This window comes from Folsomia candida, unplaced genomic scaffold (genome assembly GCF_002217175.1).
Source record: "Folsomia candida strain VU population unplaced genomic scaffold, ASM221717v1 Fcan01_Sc043, whole genome shotgun sequence".
Taxonomy (NCBI): domain Eukaryota; kingdom Metazoa; phylum Arthropoda; class Collembola; order Entomobryomorpha; family Isotomidae; genus Folsomia; species Folsomia candida.
In genome coordinates, this window is record NW_019091235.1 from 686389 (window position 1) to 708241 (window position 21853).

At 38.7% G+C, this 21853-nt stretch overlaps 3 protein-coding genes across 6 annotated transcripts; all 3 read left to right on the top strand.

Moving 5' to 3' along the window:
* On the top strand, positions 1-3676 carry LOC110861649 (steroid 17-alpha-hydroxylase/17,20 lyase). 2 transcript variants are annotated; one of them, XM_035844868.1, is made up of 9 exons: positions 1-176; positions 241-375; positions 465-575; positions 1136-1579; positions 1651-1777; positions 2252-2432; positions 2904-3021; positions 3115-3265; positions 3416-3676. In XM_035844868.1, the coding sequence occupies exons 4-9, from the start codon at positions 1151-1153 to the stop codon at positions 3613-3615; spliced, it is 1206 nt and encodes a 401-aa protein (XP_035700761.1). In that variant the 5' UTR covers positions 1-176; positions 241-375; positions 465-575; positions 1136-1150; the 3' UTR covers positions 3616-3676. The 2 variants fall into 2 exon arrangements, with proteins under 2 accessions (XP_035700761.1, XP_021966472.2); XM_022110780.2 differs by having other exon boundaries at positions 465-1579.
* An 11353-nt stretch (positions 3677-15029) lies between these two features.
* Positions 15030-17624, top strand: LOC110861610. The gene is made up of 6 exons (XM_022110742.2): positions 15030-15171; positions 15285-15366; positions 15443-15710; positions 15961-16517; positions 16965-17107; positions 17202-17624. Exons 2-6 carry the CDS (start codon positions 15337-15339, stop codon positions 17377-17379), a joined length of 1176 nt encoding a protein of 391 aa, XP_021966434.1. The 5' UTR covers positions 15030-15171; positions 15285-15336; the 3' UTR covers positions 17380-17624.
* Positions 17625-17976: 352 nt separating this feature from the next.
* LOC110861624 (aggrecan core protein) lies at positions 17977-20815 on the top strand. Of its 3 annotated transcripts, XM_022110757.2 has the most exons (6): positions 17978-18177; positions 18380-18536; positions 18567-19743; positions 19860-19892; positions 19991-20023; positions 20122-20815. In XM_022110757.2, exons 1-6 carry the CDS (start codon positions 18156-18158, stop codon positions 20191-20193), a joined length of 1494 nt encoding a protein of 497 aa, XP_021966449.1. In that variant the 5' UTR covers positions 17978-18155; the 3' UTR covers positions 20194-20815. The 3 variants fall into 3 exon arrangements, with proteins under 3 accessions (XP_021966451.1, XP_021966449.1, XP_021966448.1); XM_022110756.2 differs by having other exon boundaries at positions 17979-18177; positions 18380-19743; XM_022110759.2 differs by lacking the exon at positions 19991-20023 and having other exon boundaries at positions 17977-18177; positions 18380-19743.
* The last annotated feature ends 1038 nt before the right edge of the window (positions 20816-21853 follow it).

Below are 21853 nucleotides of genomic sequence, written 5' to 3' on the forward strand. Positions count from 1 at the left end.
AATGTGGGACCAAAGAATTGAACAAAACATAACTGCACACAATTTAGACCGTGATACAGTAAAATATCAGTTGATTACAAAAATGCAAATACTATACGGCGTAGGATTTTTAATCTGCCTCTATATTTTGCGATATTATCTTAACTTTTACAAAAAGTGGCGAAATGGTCCACCAGGTAAATAGGACGGCTAATTTACATAAGTGCGAAGTTGAGTAGAACTGAAGTAAAATATTTTTAGGGCCATTTCCTCTCCCACTTGTTGGAAATTTGTTGCAACTGGCGAGACTTGGGGGACAACCATCGAAAGCAATTTCTACCCTGTCAAAAGTTTACGGGGATATCTATCGACTTCACGTTGGAGTAAAAGACATTGGTGAGAGATAAATATGTACATAAGTATTTACCGCTTAAAAATGTGCCTTTTTCTACTTAAAATACTTATATTGAAATTTTCTTCTTTAGTCGTGGTAAGTTCAGTGGACACAATTATTGACGTTATAAGCCGAGAAGAAGCCCTTGCTAGAGATTCTGATGTTGGGCTTTTTCATGAACGAAGTATGGGACAAAATACAGGCAAGTTTTTGTCTTAAATAGAAGAAGGATAAGGGCTTATCCATACGTCATCAAAAATTCTCGATTTTATCACCCACCCACCCAACGTAAACCTTAAGGGATAGGGAATTTTAACATGGGAAAGATAGGAAGACCAAAACCACTGGACGTTCCCTAACAATAAAAGCTAAATAATTGAATGTAATCCGATCCGATCTGGACTCCCAATTTTATGGCTCTATTTTAACAAATTTGTTAACAAAATAACAAAAGGACTGCAAGTAACTGCGAACTAACGAAATTGCTTTTCCTGACCACTTGTAAATACCAATTTCAACATCCCTCCATGAATAAGATGGCAGCTTGCTGTAGAGATCTTGGACCAAGGAATGTCATAAATGATACCTGTTCATAACCCGTTACAAACAAGTAAATAGTGTGACGTTTTTGAGACATTTACATTTAAAACGTAAAAGATGCCAGGGTATTAATGTAATATCTACTGTTAATTTACGACAAATAATTAGCTCTATACAAAATATGTCTATTTATGAATCCATTAATACATAATACCTTCACAGGAATTGTAACCTCTAATGGAGAAACCTGGAAAAAAACTTCGGGCCTGGACTTTCAAAACCTTGAGTAAAGTCGGACTCAGCAAATTTTCTGGAATTGAGGACACCATTCATGCGCAATGCGGCAGTATAATTGCTGTTTGGGAGAAGGCCTTATCCTCATCGGAGATGCCATTCGCAGAAGTCGAAGTCTCAGATCATGTCATGATGATGCCATTTTTCAAGGTCATCTTCACCTCAGTGATGGGGGCTGATAGGATCAATGACGCCAAGAATGGGGCCCTACTCACCGAGATGATTCACTTGAATATGGAGTACATAATGGGCCTCTCGTCTTTTGCGGCCGGGCTGGATGTCGCATTTCCATTTTTGAGTCGAATTTTTTCGAACGCGACGGGGCGCAAGGTGCAAGATAAGTTACATTCAGCGGCAAGAAAAGCGGGCCAAGTAAGTGAAAAATATGTACATACGTTGATAAAAGTGAAATTGGTATAAAAATCTGACCTTATTGTTGTCAGAGTCTCCTTGACGATGTTAGAAATGAAGCATTAAGCTCATCAGTGGCACACAAGGGAATGTCAGCTAGCCTTGCACACGCATTTTTGAACGTGATGCAAAACAATCCATTAGATCCAGATTTTACAGGTAGGATATTTACCATACGTATAAATTAAATATGTACATAAATATTTGTGCACACATGCCACGCTAAATCAGTATCGGTGTAAGCGTAAACGATCTTAACAAATTATAGTAGACCAGAAAATCTAGTTCTCTCTTCGTGTAATCTCCGATAATTATGAAATTAGTGTTAGTCGATTACAATTTTAAGGTGTATGATGTCTGCAAAAGAAACTGTTTTACCTCCCAATGTAAAGAAAATGTTTGCATCCAAACATAAGAAAATGTGGAGTGAATTTGGGAAATAATAAATTTGCCAACTTTGTGCATCATCGTTTCTCCTCTTTAGAAATGTACAAATATGTATGTAGTGTCGTTTTTAAATTTCATACTAATTAAATTTATAAGCAATGGGCACCTTTAATCAGAAGTTGTATGTGTATACATACCCTTGGAGACCTCCATTGTTAGTAATCTAAAATGCTATAAATCTTTCAGATTTTCATTTCACCAGCATTTACATGGACTTACTGCAAGGGTCCGGGGAAAGTACGAGTGCTTACGTGCAGTGCCTCCTCTTGCACTGCGTCACCCATCCATACTGGCAAGAAAAGATTGTAAGCGAGATTTACAGCGTCATCGGGGACGGAGTATCACCCAAATTGGAGCATCAGCGTCGGTAATGTTAAGGAACGAACAGTGGGGCTCCTCAGACACATCTCAAAAAATTCGCTTGATTCGCTTGGTTAAAAATTTCGCTGCATTAAGCGAATTAGCGAAGCAAATCTGACTGAACTCTTTTCGCTTAATAATTCGCTCCAGAATTCGCTACAGTAAAGGGAGACAAACAGACAAAGTGAGACTGTGCGCGAATTTTAAAATTTACAACAGCAGCAGGTGAGGAGCAAAAAAGTAAGCGACACTAACTCTACTCTGGAGCTTCGCTTCCCCAGATTTTCGCTCGCTTAGAATGGCGAGCTCTGATTGGTTGTTCAAGTGACGGTGATGATGCACCTTCGCTAACACAAGCGAAATTTCTAACCAAGCGAAGCAAGCGAGATTTTTGAGAACTGTCTGAGGAGGCCCAGTGTAAAAACCCTGACGCATTTTTCTTATCATTCTAAAAACATGCCTGTAATCAAAACGGTAGAATGCCAAACACTGAAGCCTTCATGCTTGAAGTCCACAGGACGGCTATACTAACACCGAACCTGGTTCCACATTGGTCCACGGCGGACTTTAAATATGGCGAATTTACCATCCCAAAAGTAAATATTTATTTAGCAGAATCTTATATTTAAAAGAATACATACACCAAAGAGAACGATATTTTTAATTCGCACTTTTACATATGTTTGCAGAACACTTTGCTAATGGCTGATATTGTGTCGGCTCATTCTGATCCACGAATCTGGAAGAATCCGAGCGAATTCGACCCATCTCGATTCCTTCGTCCGAACGGTGAAGGGCTCTGCTTGAAAACTAAACGTCAATGTCTACCGTTTGGAGCTGGTATGTCCGGTGGTCTGATTTATTGCATCCGTTCACTTTACGTATTACATATTATACAACTAATTTCTTTAAGTGTTTATGAAATTTTGGGTTTCAAATTTATATGTAATGTAATTTTGTAATTCTTTTTTGAACTTGACACGTTTTAAGGAAAACGTCGCTGTCCCGGCGAGCCTTTCGCTGATGCCATGGCGTTCCTCTTCTTCCTCAGTATCCTTAAAACTTTTAAACTTGGCACAGCTCCTGGACAAAGCCTGCCAAAACTTAGAATGAATGAAGGCGCTGCAACGTTCCCGCTTCCGTTTAAAATGACCATTTTCAAACGCGAAAAACTGGACAGGACTTACTAATATATTATATCAAATTAATTGACATCGAGAAACTTAAATAAATCTACCCATCAATTTCGGATCAAGCGTGACTATTTATTTTGAACTTTTAATATGCATAGTGTGATAATAGTACAAACCTTATTTAATTATACACTACCCCACTTTTCCACTGCTTCTTCTTCCATTCATCAAAAGCAGGGACACGGTTTGATTAAAGCAGAAATTCTCAATAACCAATGGCGTCCCTTTGTCTACAAAATTTTGCCCAAATTGTATTTTTACTGCTGTGCAGGACGCCAGCTCCTTCCGAATGGTAGCCTTTCTCCGAATACCGTAGCTCAACCCGCGATTCAAGTCGGACAGTATTTTGGTCGAATTCGTATTTACGTTCGCCGCCAGCGTCTCGATGACCAAATTATTTACAGTGGCGTCCACCAGGAGGAGGGGGAATATTAGGAAGCCCGGCATCGGGATTTGCGAATACAGTTTGATGCACACGAACATGGAGAAAACCTGAATTTGCGGTGCCACGCCGATCATGGCCGGCACGAGTTGTCCCTTCAGTGCGTGGTTCAGCGTCTTCTCGACAAGGCGAAGGCATCGGTATGTATGGATAACTTTGCCGATATGGATTTCCGTTGTGGGATCCTCTCCAAGTTTCCGCAACTCGTGTACCATTCTACCCGGGAGTTTAAAAAGTTTAAAAACTTAGCACTCCAAAAAATGTGTATACATATTTACTAATTTTTGTACCACCCTGTACTCAAGTTTTATACCGTACTTTTCGAAATATTCCAAGTAGTCTAGCATGCACACGATGGCAACCATGAAGGCATAAATGATATAGAAGGACCCGTCGTACGCGTGGTGGAGCCAGATCCAAAAATCCGCCCCAATCATGAGTACATGGACCCAGCAGGGTGGCGGGATCCAAACCCCTTTATCGCAGTAGGGCGACATGCTTCCAAGGAATGGGAGAGCGCAAGGATTGTGGAGCTGAATTGCCACCACGATTAGCGGGATTAGGACGGCTGTTGTTTCCAGCAAGTTCAAAAATGCTAGCATGCATCTGTCCCGCGTGCCAGGTTGACGGGAGGGGTTCTCTATAAAAGTTTTAGAAGGAAGAACAATTATCAATTGGCTATTACACAACTGGGTAAACGCCGTCAGGCGGACACACTCTTCAAACTTAAATCTGCTTAAATAAAGAAGTGTATTAAAAAAATTCAAAAAATTCAGATACAATTATGTACACAATTATGCATGTACATTGATCGAAATATTTTGAAATTAAGTTTTTTCGGTATATGAAAATACCTTCATCAGGTAATAGATACATGGGACAGCCATGGGCGCAAGAATTATAACTTAAAATTAAGACGTATAACTTAACTTATAATTCTAAATATCTATACGTCGCCTTATGGCGTTTCTATGACTTGCAACTTATAAAATAAGTCATACGTCATAATTTTAAGTTATAAGTTCATGGCTGCCCCACGTATGTAATAAATTATAGTAAAATCATGAATGACATGCAAATATTTGATTTTGAAAATACGGATAATCGTAGTTTGGGAATTTTAGTCAGAGTTACCAATTAGTTAAAACTGGCCGCAATGGTACAAACGAGAGCCATTTCAAAGATTACAAATTTCTAAAATTATAAAATTTCGAGATCTTTCTATTTGTGAAAAAATTAATGCATATTTATTTCCAAATTAAGAAACAGTAAATCTTTAAAGTTTTAACATTCGACAAATCAAACGTCCTACATTTCAAACGTTCAAAAATGTCAAACGTTACAAGTGTTACAACTTTTAGAAAAAGTCACACCTTATTTAATAATTTCGTGACTGATTACCTCTGATAAGCATCTTTTCGAACTTGAAGCACGCATTCAGCATTCTGCACGGTTCGCTCAGCATCCCTCTTACTGGCCAGTACCACCTGGCCAAAACCGTGATGAGGAATAACATGAGGAAGACGAGGCCTTGCGACTTTTCTGCGACGGTGTCCTGCCCCAGGGAAATTTTCAATGTGATCCCGACCGTGTAAAGGAGTCCTGCCATTAGCTGAATTTTCTGATAGAAGAGACCCAATTTTGTGCAACGGTGTGGCACGAGGAGTTCCAGATTTGGCTCCCATCGAGCCAATGTGCACTTTAATAGCTTACAAATTCTTAGGTGATGGAGCAACAAGGGTTTGAACGTGGTTGTTAACATTTTCCCGTAGGTAGAATTACAATTTACTAACGGAATTTAGGTGTGTGTTGCCCGACCACGTCACAACTATATCAATTGTAATTCCTTAATATTTTTAGCCCCATTTAGAATTATGTATCTCGTCCCAAACAACCCAGATTTAGAATAAGGGTTCGTTTTCCAATTAACCAATTAATTAATTAAGTAACTACGCACTTCTGTACGTCAGTAGAAATTGTCATTAATCTCCCAAATTCATGAGATATGGATTTTAGGTGATAGCGGTAACTTCGAGGTCGCGCTGGTCCGATAAACGATTATTTTTTGAATGGAGAAATTCACATGTTCATGTTAAATTAATATTTTACGGCCTTATTTATATCGGAAATATGTAACTCTACTCAGGGCAGCTTAATTTGCGGACGAGTAATTAATTGCAGCAAATTACCCACTTATTTATATATGCATACATAAATATGTACGAATTACAGCATGCACTGCAAGGAAGGGACCTTGCATGCAGGATACACTCCATCTCATGTTTGCTTTACATTCTTAAATATTTAAATCGCATCCCTTATGTATACTCCTTAATTGTGCATAACGGTATCAGTAGGCCAATTGCTTACCTAAATTAGTACATGTATGTTTGATTGAGCGAGGACATACCTTATCCTCAACCCTATAAATTTTGGAGGATGTTATTTCTAGTCTTGCTTTTCAATAATTTTGTTAGCCAACCTAACCTAACCCAAAACTTTAACTTCATACTTACAAATGTTAAGAGTCTCATTGCGTTCTTAGTTAAGTTTCATATATGTCCATTAGTAGATCATAAAACTGTGCATTTTGTGTACAAACTAGATTAAATCTTTGTAATAAAGTTATGTACATATGTGCATATGTACATACGTCGCTTGGTAACTAGGGAATTCAGAACCGGACCCTTTTCTGAAAACCGGTTTTCGGTTTTTCCGGTTTTCCACCCACCAAAACCGTTTTTCCAAAACAATATTTTGTGCACTATAGGGGTAGAAAAATTAAATATGTGGGTATCGTAGGTTTAACAGCCCTAACCGTAAGAACAATGGCTTAACGGAAAGATGCACGAAAAACGTCAAACTAATTAAAGAATTTACCTTCTCTAATTCTTTGAGGAGATAAATATGCTAACTTAATGGATTATTTGTTAACGTAATATGAAGATGCCAATTAATTCTAAATATGTAACCGAAGCCTAGTTTTATTCTAAAAATTATAGGAAAGCACTATCCAGTTCGATATGTAATCCAGAAGAAAATGCTAGATTCGTAGGAAATGAGATAAAAAAAGAGACCAGTGTATCAACTTTAAGATTTTACCCATTTGCAAGGTTGAATATTTTTAGCGAATGCCTACACGAGCAACCTTACTGTAACATTTGCATTGGATTTCGACCGGAGAAATTTTTGTCTATTCATGGACAAGATAAGCATTTTCTTAAATGCACAAGTCGGACAGCACATAAATACATACATATTTACACATGTATGACTTTTCAAAATACGCATTCTTGCAATTTTCAGCCAAAACTTAAAGCTGTTAAAATGCTATAACTTCAGGTTTTTGCACGGGGTTCTAGGTTAGAACCACATTCGAAATTTATTAGAAAATATAATTTACGCAAATAGAAATTTGAAGTTCCGAATATTAATTTATGAATGAAGCACGGAAGAGGTTACAAAGTGGTTATCACAGTGGGATACGAACCCACGACCACGGCCGAATAATTTATGTAGTTTTTCAAATTCATTGCTTTTAATTTTGTTGATTATTTTTGCAACTTTTTAAATTGTGTTAATCCAAAAAAAATAGCAAAATTCTGTTAAAAATTATCCAATGGTTTTGCAAAATAATTACAGGCCTTCATTTTAAGCATGAACGTTATTAATTTTGTTTAAATAGCTTCAAAATTAGAAAAATGATAGCGTTTAAAAATTTTAAATTTTGGCGAAAATCCGGTTTTCAGATTTGCCAAAACCGGTTTTCGGTTTCACCGAAAACCAGTTTTTCTCCGGTTTTTCCGGTTTTGAAAAACCGGTGTTGAATCCCCTATTGGTAACCTCTTACAATTAGTTAAGTAGTTCATTATTTACCACAGTTCACGAACATGCAAAGAAAGTAGAGACATTTGAAACACAATGAGTAAAATAAATAAATTACTTATCTATGCGGCACCCCCACTAACATCTACCCGGTAGCTGTTAGAGGGGGTGGGAGTGGAATTATCTGTATAAACCTCGAGTTGATTTATTTTTATTTTTACATCCAACTATGTATAAGTTTGCATAAGAGTTAATTATTTTAATACACATTAAACCACCAGCATAGCCTTACTTTAGTATAAATATACATACATACATAGCTACATACATATTTACATACATAATAAACTTGAAATACAATTTTGCGGGTTGTGTTGTTTTTTAGGTACATACTTATCTAAATTTACATAAGTCTGCAAGTACGTATCCACATATGTATACATGTGTCTAACTCTGAATTGCAACATTGAATAAGTAATTTAAATTATTTGCAGACCACAATAAATATTATCAAATAGATCTTACAACCAACTAATCCAAAGTATTGAATTATGTATATTACTAAATATTTTTCATAATTAAAGATGTTAATAATTATCCTTTATACATACATATGTAAATATGTATTTATATACTTTCTTATACACACCGTATCTGCATGTGAAACCTGCAAAAAAATTATTCATCTGCATAAATCTCTGCCAATTTTGGTTGATATGGACTCCCCGTGAAAATAAACTCTCGTCCATTTCTCAAACTAAATAAATATGCAAATGAGATTACAGGCCGGATTGTATAGAGCAAGCATCCTAACCTCTGCTCTGTTTTGGGAGAAACTAAATATTTAGCTAATTGCAAGAAATTACAGTAAAAAAAGTTGTATTTTGCATTTAAAATATCTAAAGCTATTTTAAGCTCTAGATTTTCAAGTCGCAACAACTACTTCTAGCCACTATTGTTTCGTATGTACCCATACATATTTAGGTGGCGTCGTTAGATGATGCAAATTTTTTGCCCGTTCTTCCAGTTTTTTGCACCTTGTATTTTTTCCTTTGTATTACAAGAAATACAACGGCAAACCTCCACGAAACGAAACACTGATCTTCTCCACTCAACCAGGAAAATCACCAATGCGACACCAAAAAGTATCATTACAAGCACTAGAAACCCTTCCAACGCAGAAATTGATACTGCTTCCTCCTCTTCAAAAACAATCTTCTTCCTTACCCGAAAAAGTCGACTAATAACCGCTTTACGGTACAAGTCCCGATTTTTCAAAGCCTTCACCTGAGCTATCAATATCTTCAGATTTTCTAGTTCCTCCCACCTTTCATACAACCCAGACTGGGCTAACTGCCCAAATCCAATCGATATTAAGGGCAACAACATTTTGCCGCCGATACAGATTGGATTATTTATAAAAAATATGGGCGCCTCCAAACTTCTGACTACGTGGACATCCCCCATCAACCCGATAGCAGATAACATCTCGACTAATTCATTTTCCGCATTTATAACTGCAAACGTATCGGAAACTTTGTTAACCTCTCCGGACCCAAATTTCACCCTTAATGATTCAGAAATGCTGAGACCTACGGCGAATGAGGACGAACTGTCGATGAATTTCGTCCTCTTTTTTACCTGAGTCAAAGTATGGAATAGATTTGATCCTGGTTTTGTAGTATTGATGACATCGTCAATAAGGAAATTTGTCAACATGGACCTGTACCCGGAATCATATACCCGCGTTGTGGTAATAATCTGAATTTGTGAGTCCACCAATGACTCCAGCGTTGAGGGAAGAATTGGAGGAAGAGTTATTATTAGGGAGGAAAATATGGATCCTTGATAAAATACGGAACCCACGAGGAAAAACATGAGGACCCGGAGGACCACAAATAACACAGAGGACACCCCCATCAATCTTATTATGGCGGGAGTCTCATGGTATTGCCCGCACAGACAGGAGAAGATCCAATACATGCTTTGAGAAAAAATTGACCCAAAATCTCTCCAAACCCCAGACTTGCTATATTTAGTACCCGCCAAGAGAGCAGATACGAGAAGAAAACTAGCACCTGACGCGGCCCACGTGGGGACATCAAGGGGCGAAGTGAAACCCTGGAAACCATCAACTCTCGACTTTTTGTAGGACACAGCGGCCAGTTTAAACTGATAGTATTGTGGACAATGAGACAGCCAAGAATAATGTTCTCTTGAGTCATGGAAGAAATTGTAGCAGCGACATGATAAAAAATTTTATGTCCGCTGTCCTTCTGATATTGGGGATACTTAATCCCAAATATTGCCACATCGGTAAAGTTAAGTTTCCTCCCAAGGGCTAACTGAGCGCAAATGAACTTTCGCGAAAATGCTCTGACTCCCCGTTTGATGGCGCTGCAGGTTTCTTTATTTGGATTAAACTGAGACATTCCATCCGACTCAATCATGAAGCCGTGCAGGTTAGAATTTTGTACTTTCCAGAAAGAGTAGAGGGAATCAATACCGCCAGAATTAGGATGTGGGACTTCAATTAATTTTAATCTGCAGGTGTAACAGACTACAGAGATGTTGACGGAGTTTGTTGAGGATTTAAGAGGATGGTAAATTACGAAAAGAGCTGAGGACAGTTTTCCCTCTAAATTGATTTGGAAATATCGTATTATCACGACAAGAAACATGTATGTCGGGTTCTCCCCGCAGGTGTGTAACCCGTTTTGGGTTCTGTAAAATATTTCGCGAGTTTGTAATTTGGGAAGAAATATGATAGAAATCTGGGTAGCGAAATGCCCCAAATTTTTTGGACAGGTGCGTCGGCAATTCTGGTAGTAACGGTTGTCCCTGATGTCATTGTTGGGCAGGTGGTGCAACAGTTTAGGAAATTTTGAATTGTACAGGAGAAATTTGAAGAGGTTACGGTTCCAAAATTTGTGATATGAGTTGTTGAAATTTCCTAAGATGTGAAGGACGGAACTTTGGGGGAATATGCGATCAATGTTGGTAATCTCGATTTTGCTGCAGTCAGAGATAGGGATTAGGTGGAGGAATATGCTCAAGTATATTTTGAAGAGCATATTATTTGATTTTCTGGGGAATGTTACATTGCAGAGTTCAAATTTTAGTGTGCTAGAGTCCGAAAGGCTGACTGATAACCCTAACGTGTGAATGTCCTTCGTTTATTTAGTTGGACACGAATTTAATAACGCAAAGTGATTTCTATCGAGTCTTATATGTAAGTTGATGCGTGTAGATGCGTGTTCAGATGTATGGAGGGACATGTACGTAGTTCAGGAATATTTAATGAAGAGAAAGTGTCCAATAGTTAGATATTCAGAAATTTTCTAAATGAATTAAGCATGTGGAACATATCGTAAAGTCAGCGCCGTATTTAGATACGTAATATTGGTACACTCTTAGAAATGGGGTTACGATTATAACCAAAAAGTAAACGTATGTGACTCTACCGCCGTGGTTATAAATTTGTCACCAACTGGTTACAATTGTCTCCGACTAATTATAAAGTTTCACCGACTTGGTATTAAATTGTCACCAGAGCTAATAAATTTATAACCGGTTGGTGACAAATTTATAACCACGGCGGTAGAGTCACATACGTTTACTTTTTGGTTATAATCGTAACCCCATTTCTAAGAGTGTACATATTTACATAAAGTCAGCCAAAAGAAAATGATAAATAACAATTTTAATCATCCGAATATTTTATCAAAACTAAATTACTTCGACAAACAAGCCAATAACGCTATATGTTGAAATTGAAAGTCTGTAGTTCTTGCATATTTTATTCTGCGGGGCATTACACCGAATTGATATTTACACTCTTAGAAAGTTGGTATTACATAATTACTGACCGGAGCACATATGTATGACTTTTCTGGTACTGGTATTAAAAACATGCATTATCGCAACATCCTCAATACGACGAATCAAGAAGTAATCATGGGTACCAATAAATACACATGTATAAAAATACGTGGGTTATTAAAGGGTTTTATTTTTTACGTATTTACATTTGTATGTAGATATGTCTGTAGATATGTAAATCGTCACGAGGTGACTGCGTGACTTGAGTGAAGAAAACTGCCCGTCACATCGAGGATAAAAAAATATTCCAGCCGTCCTTTGCCACAGATGTTGTAATTTATATTCCCAGTTCCGAATTATTTAGTCGTGGAGGCTAGTGTTCTCAATGGTCCGGTCCACGGACCGGACCGGACCGATAACTCCGGTTCGGTCCGGTCCTGGTCCTGGGCTTAGACCGGACCAGGACCGATAAAAAATTTCGGTCCGGTCTCGGTCCTGACTGTTTAGGACCGGACCGATAACCTTCGGACGATAACTTTTGGAGAAAATGTGAAACGGCTACAACATAGCGCTTTAATTTTATGACCACATATATCTATTATATCTGGCTTTTGAATTAGCTTATTAACCTCTTTCGTATCAATGATTTTTGTGTAAAATTTCCTTGGGTACGATGTTGATTTTTTAATTACACCGAATAGCAACCAATGAAAATCTTCATGATTTCCTACAAAAGACGGTATGTTTATTTCAACCAGTTTCCAAGTACCGGTATAGAGAAAATTCCATAATTTGGGATGATTTTAAACAATCGACTATTAACCATCTAATTTGCCACAAAATTGCCAAACAAATACTCAGATTTTTTAGAATTTTTTTTTAGTTTTAGCAGTACGCAAATGTGTGTACTTCATCTTTGAAACGTTAAAATTAACAGAAATAAGTATGAAATAAGCCAAGCCAGCTTGCCCTTTCTCAAATGTTTCACCCTACTGCTACATTGCGTTTGCTACAGTTTATGACGTTGTTTACTTGCTTTCACTCTTGTCGGTCGCACACATGCCGACCACTTTCATCTATCTAATTTTTTTTGCAAGGTTGGGGATAATTGTTATTTATTTACCAAAATTTATGGTAGATTCGCCAACCAATATTTGTAACAGATGTAAGCTTAGATTTAACTTAGCGTGCGATTCATTCTGAGATTAATCTCTGTAAATTTCCAAATTTTTCACAAATCGTTTTAAAATTTGTCCCATTTTTAGTCATCGTTTAACGTAAAGAGTATTTATTCAATGGTCAGGTTCAAAAAGTTCATGTGGATCATTAAATTTTATATTGCGCCGCAGGGAATAACAAAATTTCTTTTACTCAATCAGATAAAAGACAGTAGGTGAGACATTAGTAATGGCACACTACTGAAAATTTGGTGACCCTCATAATCTGTACTTGTGAAAACTTGTCACTATCTTTAAATCTATCAAAAAAATAAAATTCTAATAAGAACTTCGAATTTTACGACGTTAAAATAAATTTTGAAAATTAAATGTAAACTTAAATTTTTCTGTGAAGCAACTAACGTGTTCTGAAGTAACTTGTAAAATCCGTAAGGTTTGTCTAATATTGAAAGCGAAATCTTATCGGTCCGACCGGGACCGACCGATAAGACTCGGTCCGGTCCCGGTCCGGTCCCGGTCCTGTCAAAAAATATCGGTCCGGTTTCGGTCTAAGCTTATCGGTCTTCGGTCCGGTCCTGATCCTGCACTGGACCGGACCGAACCGGACCATTGAGAACACTAGTGGAGGCATTTACGTTAATGCACTTATGTGAATGTAAATATTTTTGGGTAATGATTACGGAGAGGGTCCGCCACCAAGGGGTAATAAGTCAAAAACTCATATTTTCATGAAAAAATCTTATAGTCAGATAATAAAAATGCCTACATGAGTTCGACAACCAAGTTCTTTTGTTAAATATGATCTTATGTACATGATAACCCTGAATTCACATAATACTTAAATTCCCTTCAGTCATACAAGTATAAATATTATCCTCCAAAAACCCCAGGCGAATCCGGCATTTATAAAACCACCCCCACCCCCACCCAAATCCACCCCCACCCCCACCTAAATCCACCCTCACCCCACCCCACCCCCATCCACCCCCACCCCCATCCACCCCCACCTAAATCCACCCTCACCCCCACCCCACCCCCACCCCCATCCACCCCCACCCCCATCCACCCCCACCCCCATCCACCCCCAACCCCATCCACCCCCACCCCCACCCCACCCCCACCCAAATCCACCCCCACCTAAATCCACCCTCACCCCCACTCCACCCCCACCCCCATCGGTTGCAGTTTAGGGTGAAAAAGTTAAAATTTAAAATGCTTATGAAGACAACTATGGCAAGTAAATTCCTTACCCCAGGAATAGTTAAACCTTTCTAAATTCACAATATATATAATTGTATATTCACAACCAGGCGAAAAGGGTTAAATCGAATGTAGCTATTTTTACACGACAACTTGTTCATATCCATACATATATGTACATATGTACGACCGAGACCTTATAAATATTACTCCACCTAATCTTTACGACATTTTTAAAAGGCTTAATTCCAGCTTCAGCGTGAAAAAATATGCATGTGTGAAACTTGATCTTTCCCAATCTTTAGTCGCACATCGTGAAATTCCTCTTGAAAATTTCAAAAAAATGTCAAAAGCGATTATATGGAAAGTATGTAATTATGAAGCTTTTTGTTAAGACCGTTTTCAAAAATATGTATTGTCCTAATATCTGCGAAATATTAAAAAAATGCAGCAAATTTTGAGAGCCGCAATTTGACGCTACTGGCACCGATACCACTGGAATGGAGAATTAAACGTTTTCGCGAACCTGTGGCGTCCCAAACTTTCTGACTTTTTCGCATCTACCCAATTACCGCATTAAATGTTGTTTCGAAAGAGTTGCTGGAAAATGACAAGCTTAAAAACTTAATTTAAATGTTTAGAATCATCCTTCGTGTCGTAAATTCTAAATTTCATGCTGTACAGACCGCTATGTCGACATTTTTAAGTTGAAAATTTCAACAAAAGTTTGTCTACACGGTCAAAATTGGTTGGGATCAACTGCTCTGGTCATATGCTGCATGTTCCTGTCGATTTTTCGCTAATTTAAAAAATAAGATTACCATTGTCCTTTTGTTCCTTCACGGTCCGTGAGAACTTATGCAAATCTGTGAATCACGGATTTGCATAAGTTCTCACATAGCCCCGTTGACTTTTCTTTTTTTTACCCCGAAACGAAACCCAGCGTTCGTTCAAGTGCAAAGCAGCTGTTGAAATCGAGACAAAAAAGTTATTTTCGGAATCGAAAATTTCGCTCGATAAATCAAATAATTTGCAGCTGCAAATTCAAATTCACGTTTTAAGCTTAAATTCCCCAAAAGAAACGAAGTAAGTCTTACACTGCCAATTAATCAGAGTTATGAACTACTTATTTATTTTACTAATGTTGTGTATTTTGTATTTAATGATGATATTATTGTACGATGTATTTTCCTCGGCAGTCTAACAACTTATCAAACCAAGTCGTGTTAAGCTGTCCGTGGACCTTAAATCATGTCGCACTCAATCGTTGCCAAGTCGCACGTTAGTAAATATAACGACACTCAATTTTTTTTTTGTATTTCATCCTTGGACTTAGAATTTAGCTCTTATCTTTCAGGTGGAGACCGAGGAGCACGAATTTCTCTGGACCATCGACAACTTCGACTTTCTCTCTGCCAATCCGGAACTTCTGGACGCACACGTTCTTCCCGTCACCATCGTCTCCAGCAAGGACAAGATCTCGACATGGAAAGTGTTCTTGTCGCAGGAGGAGGAAAAGACGTCACTATTCTTCCAATTAGTAGGATACACTGGGCTGGACGGGAAGATTTCCATCGCCATGAAGGTCCGCGTGCAGAATGGACCGTTTGCAAAGTTTGAATGGGGTAAGAAATCCATGAGTCAATTCCCAGAGGCCTTTGTAATTTTGTAAAATCCGTAAATTCTGTAAATTTACAACCTTCTATAAATATTCCAAGGAAAATTGACCAAGAAATTTATATAAACTTTTTACTTTGCAAAAGTTTGTAAAATTATTTTGCGAAACGCACGGATTTTACCAAACCAATGACTGCGCGAATTCTCTCAATAATTTAATCTCATATTTCTTTTTACTAATAATCCTTCCATTCGTAGTAATGTCCCCCCGTAACTTCACATTGGGCAAAGAAGATAAGGTCAAGTGTAACATGGGAAAATATATTGGAGACTCGCCCATTAAGTTGGATCAATGCATCGCTGAAAATTTGTCCTTAGAAGAAATTTGTCACCAACGTGGCGACAACATGTTGAAGTTGGTCATCACCATGAAGATCTTTGGCCAACAGAGCTTAACAGTTACGAAGAACGATCCGCCCCCTCGCGCCCTGGAAATGGAACAAGCACAAAGTATGCTGAACCATAAGGAGGTCATGTTGGCCATGCTGGAAACCGGGGTGGGAAGCGACGTGACCTTTGAAACGAGGGACGGCCAACGGATCGAGGCGCACACGTGCATCCTGACCATGCAAAGTGCCGTCTTCGCCGCTATGTTTGCCGCTACTTGTGAGATGAAGGAGAAGACGGACGGAGTCGTCAAGCTGGTCGACATGGGGGGCGAGGGGCTCAAAATCTTGTTAAAGTTTCTTTACTCTGGTATTTTGGACAAGACGTGGGGCAAGTTTTATGAAGAGATTGTGAATGCAGCGAATAAGGTGGGAACTTATGTATGATAATTACTCTGGACTTTACACTCGTCAAAATCCATGCATTTTTTTAAATCATTTCTCGGCTCTGGGAATTGATTTCGAAATTCTGAAGGACAAAGTTGTACTCAATGAGTGAATGATGTCGAGTTTTTAAATCAGTTTTGATGAACTTCTCCTTAAAATTGTGATCTCATCCTTCAAAAACTGTCGAAATCTGGGGTGTATATTTAAAAAAAATTGACAACTCTTCTTTGCTCTGCAAATTTGTCATCCAGAATTTTAAAATAAATTCCCAGAGCCAAGATAGGAATTAAAAAGTGTGACGAGTTTGACCCTTGTGGCGATAAGTCAACGTTACTGTAGAATTCAGCAGGTTGAATTTATATACTTCTCGGAAGGGTGACATTATTTTTAAGAGCTTATCTGTCATTTTGATATGTTTTATTTTTCCAGTATCAAATCACACGATTGATCGCGATATGCGACAAGCTGCTTCCAACCGTTGTCTCCTGGGAAAATTGCGTCGAGCTGTTGAAATTTAGCGAATTACATGGGATGACTAAGGCGATGGAGAAAATCAAGAAGTTTATGAAGGGGTGAGTAAATATTGATTATTATGGATAAAATTGTATCCCTATTTTTGTTAAATAAAGATAAAAATAATTAATATTTTGCTTGCTGTTTGTTTAGAGATCCAGAAAAATTGCTGCAATTGTGGCACGTTGCTGCGTTTGGGAGTCGTCTTGAAGCCGGACCGTCGAGTTATTCAGTTCCTGAGAACGATACTTATCACCAGCGAGACCGTCGACGCGATGACATTCTACGTTGCGAACTTGATAAAGATGATGATGATTTCCCGGAGTGTTAATTATGTATTTGGTAACCATGTTTCGTCTGACTTCGTTTAACGGACACATATGTAAATTAACTATAATTTTATTATCTTTGTTGACGATTCTTGGGAATTGAATTTCTATGAAATGCTTGTCATGTGACTCTTGAAAATAATGAGACCTTTTTGAAAGGTAAATTTGCCCTGAATTCTATATTAAGTAAACTGCTCTAAATATCGCGTGTTTTCCACCATAAATAAATGCATACTTAAAAACAGTACCTCCACCTCTGGTAATTTGTTAATTATGTTAATTTGTCCCTTAATGTTTTAACCATTTCCAAGAAGTTGATGTGATAAACGAGTGGATAAGTCATGTCCTAAATAATATAAGTAGCAGACAGACAAAGTTTTATCCTCCTCCCCAAACCCATGCTTACATAACTGACCCTTCGACTTTTCAGGTAGGAAAGACGCTTTACAGACACAATAATTCCCGTCTGGCAATTAAAAATCCAGTGCATATGCACCCGTCCCAACTTTTAAATGAACCTTTCCAACCCACATGTTACAAAATCAACCTTTTTTACCCAACAAGTTCACCTTCTGGACATATTAAATAATCAGCGTCCCTTCACTTCTCTCCAGTGCTCGCTTGCTCTCCTTCGAATCCACATCACACAAAATTTTTGTGACACAAATCCTCCCATAAACCACCCACAAATAAACTGAAACTACACTTTCAAATCAATTTTATCCCTTAATAACTTGTTAAATAAATAGTTCTTCGTGCTTTTTATTAAATTCCACCAATGGATAAAGATGAAAGTCCTGGTAAGTAAAAATAATTTCGTAAAAAGTGTCGTGTCCGCGGAAGCTGTTGGGACATTGTAGGATAGGGGGGCGGGTCGGGTTTATAAAACAGATGATGGGGGCAATTCCCTCCCTCTGTCCCCTCTAGCTTCCGCGTCAGTTCAAATCCTTGTAAGAAATTTAATTTTAATTATTTCATCATCTTCTCTTTCGGATAATTCAGACTCCGACTCCTTCCGTTCCGACCGTGAGCTGGACGTGCGTCATAATGTTCCTATTCCCTGCTCCGGTTATAACTCAGATACCAGTTTCCACCCCACGGGATACTTAGACATGTCTGAACTTTTGCAGACCTCACCAACCGCCACGGGCGAGACAAGTTCCGCCGCAACCGCCACGGGCGAGACAAGTTCCGCCGCAACCGCCACGGGCGAGACAAGTTCCGCCGCAACCGCCACGGGCGAGACAAGTTCCGCCGCAACCGCCACGGGCGAGACAAGTTCCGCCGCAACCGCCACGGGCGAGACAAGTTCCGCCGCAACCGCCACGGGCGATACAAGTTCCGCCGCAACCGCCACGGGCGAGACTAGTGCCGCTGCCCCGCCACCGCCAATGCCTCCACCACCGCCCGTCTGGGACCGCCCCACGAGAGACACGGCTGCAGTTGTTCAGACCTCTACGACAACCACCGCCGCCGTCACGAGCGAGACATGTGCCGCCGACCCGCGGCAACCGCGGCCAAAATCGCCACTGCCCTCCATCCCACGTGTCATTGACGACGGCCGTGTCCCTGACCCCTCCACCACGCGTGTCATTGACGACGGCGCTATCCCTGGCCCCTCCAGGGTAATTGTGGAAAGGATAATTGTGGACGAAAATGACGACAGTACCTCCGAAGCCGAGCAATTTATCGTATGTGAACGTGGTGCACTAAAAAGAAAGAGCGACCCTCAAGTTGAAAAGAAGAAGGAGCAAAAATATGACGCGGACGATGAGAACAGTGATCCCATCACTGAAACATCATACCTTGCTGACGAGGTGGCTGATATCGCTGTCACCTCCAGTAGCGGCATCACTTCCACGACCGCCGTTAGTGACGCACCCGTCCCAGGCACCTCCGCCAGTTGCCCCGCCCTCCCGGAGGACAAAAAGACTGAGGAGAAATCTAAGGAGGACCAAAGTCCTGATCCAGGTACCCTGACTGAAGACGATCTTGACGACGCTGTTTATGACGAACCTGGAGAGGGGGCGAATGCCGGGGCTGAAGGTGGAGATCCTGGAGAGGGGGCGAATGCCGGGGCTGAAGGTGACGAACTTATGCCGGATGCCGGGGCTGAAGGTGGAGATCCTGGAGAGGGGGCGAATTACCTAGTTCCCCGTCTCGCACCTGACGCAACGGTGAATGGCCGAGTTGCCCGTAACACACCCGAAGAAGGGGGGAGTGATCGGGCTGAAAGTGACGAACCTGACGAGGGGGCGCATGGCCAAGTTGGACGTGACGTACCTGACGAGGGGGCAAGTGACCAGGATAAAGATGACTCACCTGGCGCAGACTCAGTTAGCCGGGCGTCGGACTCGTCTGAATATGTAAGTCACATATTTAAATCCTACTTTAAACCCAAATTTTGTGGAAATTAAGTTTTAAACTTGAAATTCTCACCAAATTAAACTTCCAACTACATAAATTTGTACATTTTTTTCAGATTGACGTCGAAACTATTGACACATCTGAACCTGTAAGTCACATACATAAATCAGTTGTGCACTTATTTGAAATACAATTTTTTAGAAATTGTTTAACATTAATTTCTAATCAAATTTAAATTCTTTACAGATTGACATCGAAAGTATTGGCACATCTGAACCTGTAAGTCACAGAAATTAGTTATGCATGCACTTAAAATTTTTTGAAAATTACTTAAAATTCGTAAATTAAATTTCTACCTGAATTTGAATACTTTACAGATTGAGATCGTAAGTACTGAACCCTCCGACGGTGAGGACGAGAACGCCGATGGCCTCGGACTTGGAAACTAGAACGGGACAAGGACGACATGGATTTTATACTGGCTTGTGACTGCTAATTAATTTTAATGTGGCTAATTTACATATTTTTAAATACTTCCTCTTATAATGTATCGACATATTTTTCAATTTCTATTTACGAAAACAAGTTTTTCGAGTTAAGAAAATTGCGTATTTATTTATGTACATATTTATTTGTGACAAAATTCTGAGTGAGTAACAGTTTATGATACGCGTCCGTAATTTATTTTAAAATTTAAAAACTTAAAAATTACTGAAATTGATGTATGTGTGCTATACATGTAAAACTTGAATTGGTCGAAATGCAGACAAAATAGTTGTTTTGATGTTCTTAATAATTTTAATCTTTTTGGATAAGTTTAGTAAATGTGCAAATGAGGTGGAGTTGGATAAGTTTTGTTTTGAGATAATAATGAAAGGGAGACTAATTATAAGGCTAAGATAAGATTTTAATCGACATAATTTTATAATTTATTCAAGTTTACATTAATTATGCAGTTACAATTTTACTGATGGGATTTTTTAAAATTTATCTTTGTCGATGCAAATTTCGTTTTCATTGTGCTGATGTATTTATATAAGTCTGCATTAAAAACAGTTTTTTTAAAGTGTATTCTGAACGTGTGTACGTATTTATTTGTTTCTATGAAATGAAAATACATAAATACATATGTTTTTATAAATGTACATATGTATAGGTACACTTTTTGAATCAAAATTTTGTCAACGTTTTTAGAAATGTTTGATTATTTCATAAAGTACTGAAAACTATTGCATATTATTTAGTATTTTGTACATATTTACATACATGTTCATTGTTCGTTTCTATTTTTATGTATGGCCCCTTGGAATATTTTTATGTATTTGTTTATGGGAAGACTTTGTCCGTCTGTAAGCAGGGTAACTCGGGAACGAATCGAGATAATCGGTTTGCGGAATCATACGTATGGCCTCAGTGGGAGGATCCCATCAACTGTTGGGGTAAATTGGACCCCTCTCCTTCTCGGCGTCAAGGGGTGCGGTCGGGGCAAATTGAGACTTTATTTAAATTGAATTTATGGATGAAACACAGATAAAGTAAGTCCTCCCACGATGTCATGGATGTGGTTTGGGTAAAGTGAAGCTACTTTCCTAAGGTTTATTTACTCCCAAAACTCAGAGAGAGTTTGACATCGTTCGGAACGCTACTAGTGTAATCTGTATACTGGTTCTCCTTCGCAAGCATTCCCTGTAACACATACTGTATATGATCATACGTCGGAATGAATGAAAAATGACTTTTTCCATTTATTGGCCTACAGTCGCCAAACTTTCTGAGAATGTTTATGGTCACAAGTAGGTCAAAGCATATTTTCTCATATTGGTCATATTTTCGGGTTTTGGGACATATTCATATTCCCAATCATATTTCGGGGTATTTTCGTTCATTTTATCATTTTTGGCCAAATTCTAAGACTTGGCAACCAAATCGACAAAAAATGACAAAAAATTCAGTTTTTTCACAATGATTCATTGTGAGAAACTTTCAGAAATTTACGTTCACTTTCGCCTAAGGTGATTTAATTCATTGGGAATGCATTAAATCACCCCAGAACTTGTTTATTTGATAAAAAATGAGCATTACAAGAAAATATATCAGAAAATTAAGCCA